General features: G+C 37.3%; 1 protein-coding gene across 1 annotated transcript in view; it reads left to right on the top strand.

The window, feature by feature from the left end:
- The window catches only part of CACNG4 (calcium voltage-gated channel auxiliary subunit gamma 4), a 1,134,870-nt gene extending 1,121,816 nt beyond the window's left edge, over nucleotides 1-13,054 (top strand). Inside the window, exon 4 of the mRNA XM_044085097.1 lies at nucleotides 9,229-13,054. Within this exon, the coding sequence (XP_043941032.1) occupies nucleotides 9,229-9,767 (539 nt within the window). The 3' untranslated portion in view covers nucleotides 9,768-13,054. The remainder of the gene's footprint in view (nucleotides 1-9,228) is intronic.
- The last annotated feature ends 602 nt before the right edge of the window (nucleotides 13,055-13,656 follow it).

The following is a 13,656-nucleotide window of genomic DNA, read 5'->3' as shown; positions in this document are numbered from 1 at the left end:
ATAGTCGTACTTGAACCGGGAATGTCTTTACGTTGGGCGGATGCTATAACCACTACACTATTGGTGTTCTGGCTCATTTATATGTATACCCATGGTTCATAGCTACTCTGACATATGCCTCACCGCTTCCCTTACACAGCAGGCATCCATTCTCCTGCTGGGAAAACCGCAGTACTACAATTAGGATATTCCCTGTTTCCTATTGCTCTGGACCCGTGCTGCAAGTCTACTCACTCCAAGGATATTCAGAACTCCTACTCTTATAGTCCTCTCACATACATTTGCTGGTCTGGGTTTAGGCTCGGCCGACTGGTGACTAGAACTGCCCTGGCACTGTTCAAAGATCAGACATAGCACATGGACAGAGTTAGTCCAGATTTTAACATTCTACCTGTGTTTACAGACACACGTGTTTGGGCACCTCTGACCACATTATTGGGTTGGCGCTACATAATTTAGGGTGGGTGTGGTTCCACTACATAATGCAGGTTGAGGGTGGTTTCCACGTGTTTCCCTTCCCATTTGACTATTTCATTCATTTATAAATAAAATGAATATTATTCTGGACATCTGTTATAAATTCACTACAGGTATGCAATAGTCCTGTCAACAGATGTGACAGTTGGTTGGTGTACTTATGTGTACGGACCTCTGTGATACTCGGGGACTCGTTTCTACAGTGACAGGAACAAGGCTATGACAACTCAGGGACAATCACAGACACTTCTACCATATTAGTGCTATTAACTTGGAACGTGTTGACAGATTCGTAATACTACTAATTTTCTGTAGTTAAATGCATCTATTACTCTTCATTGTTGTAAGTAGTCATTCTCATTCAACACCTTTCCCCCAAAGGTCACTGGCTTTGTGAGTGGTTAAGAAGCTGGCCAGTTATTGTGCGAATGCTCTGACCATTGGTAGCGTTGACATTGTCATATGTACAGGTTAGGATGTATTCTGGGGACTAGGGTTTCCACCTTTTCAAATGGCCAAGATAGGACATTTTCGGAACACACATCAGATTTTACGAGCCGACACATACCCACAGTCAGTACAAAGGATAGAACTTTACTTATTTGCCTACATAAAAGCTTATTGTTGTAGCGGTTTTGTTGCTTATTCTGTTTCTTGTAACATTTAGGTATTTTAGATACTGAAATAATTATTTTCTGCAACTATTACATAACATATGGGACATAATTATGTCCTACAATCCCAGGACATTTGCCATTTGTAATGTATTTTGTCAGGACACAACTGTCCAAAGAGGGACTGTCTCTTGCAAAGCGGGACAGATGGTAACCGTACTGCGGACACCAGATTGTTTGGGCCAACACATAGCCACGGTCAGTGCAGGTTTAGAACATTCATTTGTTTCCTAGCTGTGAGCCTTATACCTTTGGCACTTTTGTTGTTTGCCTGTTTCTTCTACGAATACGTTTATTCTATCCTGACGTGACTGCTTTAGGCAAGTGTTGCATGCAGTATGGTACATAGTTATTTCCTACAATCACAGGACATTTGGCACTGTATCATTGTTGGTCAGGTCACGCCTACACACACATTAATTGTCCCTCACACAGTGGATCAGGGGGTATCCTGTTTACGTCAGTGCCTTTATCACCCTTATACCATGTGCCACTATGCGAATGTGTGCAATATATTCTCTCGCTTATTCGTGTCGGGACACGTGGGTCACGGGCAGGTGTTTGATCCTGGGTAGTAGGTTCTGCATGACCATCTAGGGCTGGACAGTCTCGTGCACCACTACTGCACATTCCAACTTGTGTCCAGATATCTACAGGACTGGACTTCGTGTCTTCATACCCATTCTAATGTTTACACAGGTTACTTATCCCATGAGGGATATCCCAAAAATTGAACAAGACCAAAACAAGACAAATACTGAACATTCTTCTAGCATTACGAAAATGTGCTGGGGGTTTTACATGCAAGGGATACATAGTTTGCAATCCTGAAACTGCCTAGGGTGACACTACCTACTACATATGCGTAGTGGTCACTATGTGTAGATGTGGCTGCACCAAACCAGTAGGCCAAGTATGGCTGGATTTGGTGGACTTTCACGTATGGGAGTGGGTTGTGTGCTGTGGAGGGGATGCTGGATAGTCCATTATGCATCCAGGTGTGTTGCATTTGATATGGCCAGTTCCATCAGGACCAATCTGTGGGTATGTGCCGGTGACATATCTATACATTTGTATCGCACATTTTAATATCCATATGTTTGTGGGATTGTGTTCTACAGTATGGCCTGTCTGGTTGTATTGCAGATGTGTATACATGTTTTTGTGTTTCTTTCTGCTTCACCCGGTGCTCCCTCATACACCTCCGGTTCACCTATTCTGCATACGACACAGTGTCACTTTGGAGGATTATACCATTACCCATCCCCCCACACACATATTCCTGACACTCCATCATCACTGCTTTGGTTGATGGCCCATGACATGGTCAAGGTAACACATTGCATACCCTACATATGTCAGGTACCTGTATGGTTGTGTGGACTACCCTGCCATGTTTGACTTTCCACATGCTATACCTCCTGCACATAGGTACATGCCCATACTTAACTTTCATGACATGGTTGGTATACCCGGGTAATACCCGTTCAACTGTGCCACATCCTGACAAGTTCATCTTGGACTGCTGATGTGTGGATTTTGGCCGACTGTTCTAATCATTGGTAGGATGCCACCTTTTCCTATGTCCAGGATGGGATATATTCCGGACACATATCCGAATGTACTGGACAACACGTACCCCCAGTCAACGGTACAGATAATACTGTTCCTTTCAGCCTACATGTTGCCTTATTGTTGTAGCAATTTATATGCTCCTTCTGTTTCGTTTACATGCTTATTCTATTTCCTGTCACATTTGGTATGTGAAATACGGACATACCTATTGTATGTGACTATTACATGCGTTGTGAGATATAATTCGGTCATACGGTCGCTAGATATGTACATTTATCGTGTTTTTTGTTATGGACACATCTGCCCAGCTGTGTACCCTCCCTCACAATATGGGTCAGCTGGCGACCCTGACCATTGGGCTGGACATACTTATTGGCGGCGCGCTAACATATGATGCATTTCACTTCCACTTGGTATAACTATCTACACTGCGTTGGACTACGGGCACACGGTTTTCAATGTCATTTGTTCACGGGATAGGGACCCGTTATTCCCTACCGTGCATTTGTGTTTGCTTCTTCATTTTGTTTTCGCAGGAACTGTCTTGCATGCTTTGCATACATTTCAGTATCCACGGACACTGACAGATGTGATTACTATTGCTTGCAAATTGTTATATGCAAGCATTTTAGGTTGCACGTCGACAGCTGACATTTCCACGCCTCCGTGCGGCACTTCGACATGCCCTATGCACTCGCGCTCCTTTCCTATGCATGTGGCTGTGGTGGCAGCGCGCCTTCATTAATATGCATTTGGCGCTACTGTGCCATCTTCACACCGCACGGTCAGCGCAAGCCTAATGCCGGCCTTGCGCCAAGCTTCATGAATCCCGGGGTTTGATTTGTAGTCCCCCTCGTGCATTTTTGGTGCTTTTCTGTTTTTTGGTCTTGGTGTTGGACCTTTGTCTGGTACTGCTGTGGTGTTTTCATTTACACAAGATAGTTACATACTTTAAACTCTTTTGCATATTTTCCACCATACAACTTCTTCATATTTTCTTCTTACACAGGTGCCAGATTTTATTCAATAACTCTACTCATGATGCTGTTTTGGTTTCCTCAGATTAGGTGTCTCTTTATAAGGTTAAATACCGCAGGATTTTGGTACTGAATGATCCACTTTGGTTTGTCTAACAACAATGCAGTTTATAAGATTTATGAATGTCTTGAAGTGATTCTTAGTAATAACATTTTTTTTCAAGACAACATTTATAGACAAAATGTGTCATGACAACTAGGTTGCACTGGCCACCAACATTGTAAATATTGTTTTAGCATTTGGAGAAGAATATTTTTGTATATAATTGTTTCTTGGAAAAAAAATCTGTTGCTTTTACCTTTTTGTTTATGATATCTATATTCTTTGGTTGGCAAAGTAGTTTAGTGGAATTAGATATGTTTGTTCCCCATTTGATGTTTTTTTTTTAATTTAAGACATATAAAGACTCAGGCAGACAGTGACAAATTATTTAGATGAACAAAAAACACGTCTAGTAATGATTTGCTCCATTATGGAAGAATGCATTAAACATACATTTAAGATAATACTAGTAAAAGTCAAATTTTTCAGACGTCCAGATTAACTTTTTTTTTGAGTAACAGTATCTTCTTCTTCTTCTTTTCTTATATAGGGTTAGGTCGCCGCATCACCTGTCCTGCTCCCGTGCATGGACATGGAGTGTGGTTGTTTACAGTGTCGAAGTTGCCAGCAACCTTCCACTTCACAGACACCACACCACACACCTATTTAGAGTGGCCAATTTAGAGTGTCCACCTGCAGCATGTCTTTGATTGGGAGGAAACCGGAGGAAACCCGAGGAAACACAGACGGACATGCAGACTCCATGCAGACTGACGCACGGCAGCCCAGCCGAGGATCAGCCGAAGAACGAGAACTCTTGCTGTGAGGCCAGCACCACCACCACTGCACCACCTTTGAGTAACAGTGTATGAAATGAAAAAAATTAATTTTCAGTACTTGCTGCTTTTGTCCTAACTGCTAGGTTTACCTTCCTTAGTCCTCCCTTCACCCTTCTTTTTTGATTTTTGTCTACCTATATATGCATTCCCTTATTTATTCCCATACAGAGTTTTCCTTCTAGCTACTTCCTCCTTTTTTCTGCCTTTATTCCATTCTTCACACACCCACACACGTGCACACACACACACACACACACACACACACACACACACACACACACACACACACACACACACACACACACAGACTTAAATAAATATATAAATAAATACATACATATGTAACTTCTTCTTTTCTTGTCTGGCCTTTTAAGTAACCTTCTTTCTCTATTTTTCTGTCTAGCTTTGTTTAATGCAGAACTGTTAATAAGAAGTCATAACTGTTTTATTTATATACTAATTAAATGTTATGATTTGCTGTATCTACTACATGAACCAGCTCCACTGAGATGAATGAATAGATTCAAGGAAAACATCTCGCCAGTGGGGTGTAGGGATGGCCAAAAATAAATCAATGTTATTGTTGCATTGTTTACTTTTGGAGTCATTCATTCCATGAGCCACCAATGAATATTGACTTGTCACAGCTGGACATCCCAATCATCTAACCATAAATAAATAAATAAATAAAGACAGCAAGTGACAAGCGTTCGTTTGCATTTCTGAATTCCATCACATTTCATTGAATGGTCATAAGGTCACTGTCTCTGATCTTATTGCATTCAAAGCATTTTAAGGGTCTGGTGCATTTGTGGCATCACAGTGTGCCTTGTTCCCAGTCCTGTGATGGTATTTGTTCAGTAATAGTGATGTCACCACTGGTCGAGCCCCTCCATGGTACAGACAAGGATACTCTCAGTATTTTCTCATACTTGATTCTCTAGGGGGTTGCATTAAAGGGAACAAAGGCAGCTTTTGAGATAATTTAGTGAGGTGTAAAGCTATCTTTGAGGTGGTTTCTCCCCAGCTTGCTATGGAGGGGGTTATAGCCATCTATATTATTTTACCCATGCAGCTATTATTTTTAGTCGCATCTTTTTTCTGTATATGTTAGATAGGTACCCCAAGTAACTCCTTCATTCCTAATTTTATTTTTCATTTTTTCCAATTTTCTTCTTTTTCCTAATGGCTTGCCTTTCAGGTACACTTTCTCTGAGTTAGCCTTAGTTTCTCATTTATCTTAGTGGCAGCTTACAGGAACTGGTATATGGTTGCATTTCTAACCACACACACTTTGGGAATGGTTTCTGTAGATGAGGTAGTGCAGACTCTGAATGTTCCTAAGTTCATCTCTGAGTCATAAATTGCCACTTGCCTTAGAAGCTCCTTCCTTGTTTTTGTATATAGTTTATGGTATTTGACTGTGGTGGTGGGTGGCTTTTATGGTCATTATGAAACTTTTGTATGTAATTGCTATTTTACATACATTAGCCAAGAGAGACAAGCTCATCCAAGGACTTTTTCTTTCTGTTTTTATTTTGTGGATCTTTCTAGGCACACCAAAATGAAGAACTATTTCATTAACTGACTCTCAATCTTTCCTTGCACCGTGTAGGATAACATATTCCCTTTTATAGTCATAGAGGTCAGCTGCCTCCCTGTTTCCATGCAGCTTTCATAGATTCATAGATTAGTATTAAGCTAACTGCCCTTTCGAGACATTTTAAGCTTAGCCAATTACCCCTTGTGAGACTCAAACTCTGCATCTTGTGTTTGTAAGACAAATACCTTAACCATTAGGCCACCCTCCCAAAGTATGGTTTTCTATAGGACCATTATGGGCATATACTGGGCAAACATTAAGGGAATCCAGATCAATGGTGTTGGCTCCAAGTTAAATTTAATTATTTTACAGAAAGAAAACATATCAGTAACTAAACATGACCAATAGCAAAGATGTAGCATTAGGGTATTAGTGGCATCTCCTTGTAATTCAGGTAAATGGACGAACGTTGCACTCTTGGCTCCCAGGTGTGACAAAGATGGTTGTATGGTGGCTATCAAGAAATATGTCATGGGGAGTTAGTCACTGCATCTCAGTTTATATTCCTTATGTGTAAGCAGTGAGGGTTATAAAGGTCCCTACTGCAAATTTAATGAAAGGAAAACTCATAATATTTTGTATTTCTATTTTTTTTGTTTGTCTTGAAGATATTGACTTTAAGATTAAACCTCACATTTCTCCACTGTCTAGGTTTTTAATAGCCTACTGGCAACTAGATGTTGTAGATCTAGAACTAATTTCTCAAGGTCAGATGTCCTTATCTTGTACTTATAATACTTCTGTTTCTAAGACCCATTGTTATGTATAGACTGCTGAACCAACCTTACTTCTGTAAAAAAGACCTTTGATGTTGCCTGCTTTCCAGTGATCAGATCCCTCTCCATTGTACCTTAAACTGGCTCCCTTGTACCACAGTCTCCCCTCACTACAGTCCTAAAGTTCCTTAATGCCATAGCATTTAGATCCCAGAAAATGTCTGCCTGATCTCTGGGTGGAAATTCATAAGATTAATTTACAGTGACACAACTTCTAAGATCATCTGCACACCTATCTGAGGCAGTTTATAAGTGACTTACTTATAAGCTGGGATGAAAATCTATCATTTCTATGGAGTTACTAAATAAAAAAAAATAAAAAAAACACTGCTTAAACATCAGGAGACAATGTTATAAATAGGGGTTTTCATCTTGCTGAGTAGAGACTTCAGACTAAATAAAATTATCACACTACATCATTAAAAAGCTTCAGCAACAAATTAAAACTGAACAACAGTTAAGCAAACACCAATATGATTAATGTTTCAAAGGTTATCTTAAAAAAAAACTTTAAAGTTGACATATTTTTTCAGACCTGGGAAAATTCCATGCACTTAGCATTACATTAATATTCACCAAAGTCTACTTCATTTAACAAATTACCACATTTTCTATCAAAATTTTCTTAATCTACACATAAAAATTAATATTTTAAAATGAGCAGATACCTGACTGCATTTTTCTTTTTAATGTTCCTATTTTCTTACACATTTTTGTAAATTCTAATATTTAAGCTTCTAGAAGCATATCATATTCAAACTGCTAAACAAGATGTACAACCTGCAACATAAACTACATTCATTGAACTGCAATTAAAATCACCAGTAAATTTATTGCTTAATTTCATGTTTTCAACACAAAAAGAAGGAAAATTCAAAATATATTTATAGTGTGTTTACATTTGTACTGGAAAACAAACATCTAGGGCCCAGCTATCAGTGAATTGTGATTGTATTAAAGACTTTGGCTGGTATTCATAGTCACTTGAGCAAATGCAATAGGGGTACCCCTGATAGTTATGAATGAGCATACCAAAGGTGAGACTCATAGAAACTATTTATGCTAATGCAAAATGTCTTCAAAATAATGAGGTGCAAATGGAAAATTATGCAAAGTGATGTGTGCTAATGAGGTGATTTTGTAATTCGTAGTCCAACATCTGCATGGTATGCACTTGCATTGCTAAAAGACCTGCTTTGTTTTTAATAACAGAGTTGCAGTTCACAAGTTTGCCCCAAGCCATCCCTTCAGTAGTTTGTCCAAGTATATACAAGCAATTCTCTGATGCACACATGAATTATTTCCCCCAACAACCCTTTCGCTAGTTTGTCTTAAGTTTGGACAAGCACTAAAATGACACAAAATAAAATATTTTGCCCTGCTATCAATTTAGTAGTCTGATCAGGTATGCAAAAACACTTCCCTGACACAGAAATGAATTATTTCCCCCCAGCAACCCCTTCAGGACTATGTCCAAGTATGCACAAGCACCAAAATTAAACCTTTCTCCCAAGGACCCGTTCAGTAGTATGTCCAAGAATGCATATTTATACATATATATGGTTTACTATAAAAATGACGAACGCAGATATTCTGCAGATGGGAAATCGAACCACAGATGTCCAATTCCCATGTTGCCAGCCATTATATGATTGACAGTTCATATCAGTAAACTCAAAGTGATGAACAGAGATCATGGTACAGTGCGGATTGGGACATTCATACATTTCCTCACTGTAGTGTTATCTCGGAGTTGGAATATATGGTTAACAGGGGATGTGGGGGTGTGGGGGGCTTGCCCCCTACAAAAGCATGATGTGAAGTATAGCAGTTCCACTTACCTGAGCTCCTATATAGACATCATGTTTGATATTTGGTGAACATGTCGAATCTGCTGAATTCATTCAGCAGATTCGGCATTTCACCCAAGTGATATTTTGGATTCGGCATTACCGTTCGAAGTTCTGAAAGGATTCTTTTAAAATTTCCAGATTTTGATAGTAAACCTATATATGTATATACACACACACACACACACACACACACACACACACACACACACACACACACACACACAAAATCACACACAAATAAATACATACTTATAGATATAGCTATAAGCTAGAAAAGTAGGAACCTGTATGTTATACTGTTACATTGCTACTTTTTATTTTACATACTAACTGCATTTTGTGTTTTAACAGGGTTAAGCAATATTATAGGAATCATTGTCTACATATCGAGTAATGCTGGTGATCCAAGTGACAAAAAAGATGAAGACAAGAAAAGCCAGTACAACTATGGATGGTCATTTTATTTTGGTGCCCTGTCTTTCATCGTGGCAGAAGCTATAGGTGTGCTTGCTGTAAACATTTACATTGAGAAAAATAAAGAGATAAGATTTAAGTCTAAGAGGCAGTTTCATAAGACTTCTTCTGCCTCTCCATATGCAAGAATGCCAAGTTATCGGTATAGCAGGAGGAGATCGCGATCAAGCTCAGTGTCGACAGAAGCCTCGCCATCTAGGGATACATCGCCTGTGAGTACAAAGATGGTGAGCTCTTTACCAATGGGTGAAATCTCTATGTACACATTAACAAGGGATCCTCTAAAGGTAACAACAGCAGCTGCCTATAGCCCAGAAGATGAGGCCACTTTTCTTCAGGTTCATAATTGCTTCCAGAAGGACCTTAAAGAAGGACTTAACATCAGTGTTGTCAACCGAAGAACAACTCCTGTTTGAAGGCTTTCTATTTTCCCCTCATCTCACAGACATCCAAAAGTGAACACTAGTAATGAGCCATAGCAGATAAAGGAAGTTGTACGCTTTGTTTTCAAGACTGAAGATAGCTATCAGAGTAATGATAAATGTTGCCATCTTCTTGTTTCCTGCTACAATGCAATGGGACAATTATACTTGTAATATTATAACAGAAGACTTTTTTGTGGTTGCGGACCACTAATATGAAGATACCAGGAAGTATCACAACAAAGAGCATTCACTTAATAGTGTACAAAGGAAAAAAGGGTAGGGCAAACATATGTTTTCTAACACAGGAATGTTTTGCACATCTAGCACATATGACAAAAACTGCTGTCTTTTCTTTTTTTCTGTAGATCATATGGAATTAGAAAATTTAAAAAAAATGTGCATCCCAGTGCCCTTTAATGATATTTCCTACCTCTACTTTTATTTTAAGGTCTATAAAAAGCAGTGGTGATAATAGTACAAATATTGATGATGCTGATGTGTGTTTATGCCAGCTTTCATTTGCAGGATTTTATACAGGTAGACAAAGACGAAAACAGTCAGATTCTGTAAAGATTCATAATATACATTATACTAGTTTCCCAGCAAGTGAAATTCCCAAAACTGTGAATCTTAAGTCTAGCAACAAGCACATCAATAGTGAAGAGAAAATGTTAGCCTAATGCATATAAAGTAACTGAAAACAATGACAATGAAATGGATGAAACCTATTTTTTACGGGCTAGATAGTTTGCCATTGACCAAAAATCTCCTGCCCTTCCACATGGACTAAATTATATAACACTGAGGCCTGTTAGGTAGGATGGCTTTCAGAAACAGACTGTGGATTTGCACCATGTTTATATTCCAAATTATTCCAAATGTACAGGTGTATGAAAATTAAAGGAACAGTTCAAAGAATCAATTCACAGCAAAGCAAGCCTAACCTTTATATGCACAAGTCTGTCTTTCATAACGAGTGTACTGAATATACACTATTAATCAGCAGCATATTTTATAAAGTATAATTTTACTGAAATTTTAATAGTATCACAAATGTGAGCAAGTGCTTCCACTCACCTTTTAAATGTTATTGTTCTGAAAAATGTATACAAAGAACTGTGCTTTGTTTACGTAAGTCTAGTGAAGTAAATAAGTAAACTAGTTAGTGAATTAGTCTGTCTCCCACATGAAAACCTTAAGGGTTGTAAAATTCTGTATGTCATACTCTACAGAACATGCACAGAACAGAATTCCCAATTTTATGTCGTATTGATGTTACTTTCTAATTTTTAAGTGTTCTGCATTAATACAGATTTTCTAATACAGTCCATTGTGATAGTTTCAAAACAGTATTAGAAAACACAAAATAATGTGTCATCGAAGTATGTATTTTTCTTTATTGTATAGTTATTATAGTATTAAACATATCCGTGTTACTAAATAGTCTCATAATAGCCATTGTTTAATATGTACAATTAGCTGAGAAGTAGGAAGTCTGTTTTCCTGCATTTCTTGTAAATATCTATTTGTTAATTGGAGGATTAGATATAGGGTATGCTTCCAAAACTTGTCAATGTATTTGAGGTGCTAGAGCATTTTCACCTTAATACTCCGAAACAGTCAGACATTTGTAGTTCTGCCTGTTTCTCCAAATAACATCAGACTTACAGTGCTGTTACTGGTATGTTTTTATCATATTACTACAGTCTATATTTTATGAGCCATTGGGATTTCTGATTCAGTGATTTTTTAGCAACACTCTGTTCCAATTTATCATTAACATATCATAAATTCCTCAGGCATTCTAAACTGGGCTTAAACTAGGAGCTCTGTTATTACTAACTGGATCCAACTCTATCCGATTTTTTAAAATATTTTTTTAAATATCTTCCCCTGGGATTATTCTTCAACTGTATATATACTAGAGTCTTTAAAAAGACTACTCAGAATGTAGTGACGTATATTTCCAGTGGTAAAAAAAATGCATATCTCTGTTTCAGAATAAGTAAGAATGTATACGCTTGTTGGTGTTTCATTTGATTTGCATTTTAAAGGAATTTAAAGTACAATTCATTTTAAGGTACAAGTTATGTTAAGTTTTACTAGGTGGCTAAATGGATCGGTAAAGTGACACTAAGTGGCACATAGTCACATAATTTTCAAATGCCATAGAAACACACTGTGGATTATATAATAGTTTATTGTTCACCATTTTTTATGATATGTTTGCAAAGTTGTATTGTTCAGTGTTATGATGCTCCATACTGGCGTAAGAGAAATGTTCGACTAGTTGCGTTTCTTAACACAACAACACTGCATTCTGTCTATAGAGTACACTGACACTGTGATGATTGGCTTCAATCATATCAGCAGTTTAAAATGACTGTTATAAATAATGTAACTTGCCATGTGACTACTTTAGTAATGGCCTCGTGAAGTTGACTTACCAAAAATGCACATAGAAAGGGACATAAATGCTATTTATGATATAATTTATAAACTATGATTCAGAGTTACAGTATCACCATCTTTTTGTTAAGGTTGGGTAAAAAACTTACAAAACGTATAAATGGCCTCCCATTCTACACCACCCAATGTGGTTAAATGCAGTGTGATAAGACAAAGTGTATTTCGGATTTCTTCAAAAACTGCAGTTTTACTTTGCTACAGGTATGGTTTCTGCTCTACATAAAATTAAATAAAAACAGTAGCAGTAGAATACTGTTTAAGCTGCCTGAAAAAGTACTTTGGATTAAATACTGCAATGTGGTGGTTATGATCTGAAGCTCACTGTGATGATATTTTTAAAACTGATGATGACTTAGAAATTTAGAAGTGAATATGTGATCTAGGAAAGTCAGTCCAAGTTTTGTTCTATTTTTCTACTCAGTATTAATATCACTCACTTGTTTTGAGTTCATGCTAAACAGAATACAGTTCACCATAATTCAAATGCTTAGTCTTAAGTAACACATTTCTTATATTAATTTTCTAGGATGATTTATATCCTTTTAAATGAATTCACAGACACTAAGTACTGATACAGTATTAATGTAGAGCTCATCACCTGAATTTTTTAATGTTCTGCTTGGATCTTTTTATTCCAGTTGCTGTTTTACAGATACCACTTATATAATCAAATGGTGTAGTGTTGAAGTGGCATATGATTGTTGCAAAATTAAATGTTACTGCAGTTAAGCAAAATTGTCTTATAATATACCTACATTTATACAATCTGTACAATTTTCTTTTTCTATAATAAAATAAAATGAAACATCGGTCTTTTATCTAATTTTGTAACTAAAATTATTTTCCAGATATTAATGTCCAATCAGTTAACTCAGTTCCAACTCGGAGCTGATTTGTAAATGCTGCACTTCTAAGTCAAATTCAAATTAAAATAGCTGATTAATAGCAAAGCTGACTACAGCATCTTGCAATACACACAAGAAAAGCAAACACTTCAACTACACTAACAACACTTACAGCAAAATCTAATGTGTTGATTGTATCAATTATATTACTGTTGCTTCAGCTTTGAATTTTCAAGCATTAGCTCATCAGATTTGCTTGATCAAAAATGCAATTAAAAATATAGTAGTAAACCTTTAAATCCTCCGCATCTTGACTAATGCTTCAAACATCCATTCCACAGATGACTCTGGAATAAGGAACATCTGCTTGTTACATATTAATAATTGATTTCAAGTGATGTTACATATTAATAATTGATTTCAAGTAAGTCAGTTATATAGAGCTGCAGTTTCATTAAACTATGATAACTGTGATTTTGTCAATATTAACAACTAACACTACCAGTAATAAAAAGTAACAGATGTTCAATGAGAGAGTGTGTGTGTGTGTGTGTGTGTGTGTGTGT

The sequence above is a fragment of the Protopterus annectens genome, chromosome 10.part0, assembly GCF_019279795.1.
Source record: "Protopterus annectens isolate FY-2018-M chromosome 10.part0, PAN1.0, whole genome shotgun sequence".
Classification (NCBI taxonomy): domain Eukaryota; kingdom Metazoa; phylum Chordata; order Ceratodontiformes; family Protopteridae; genus Protopterus; species Protopterus annectens.
This window is presented reverse-complemented; position numbering and strand designations above follow the sequence as displayed.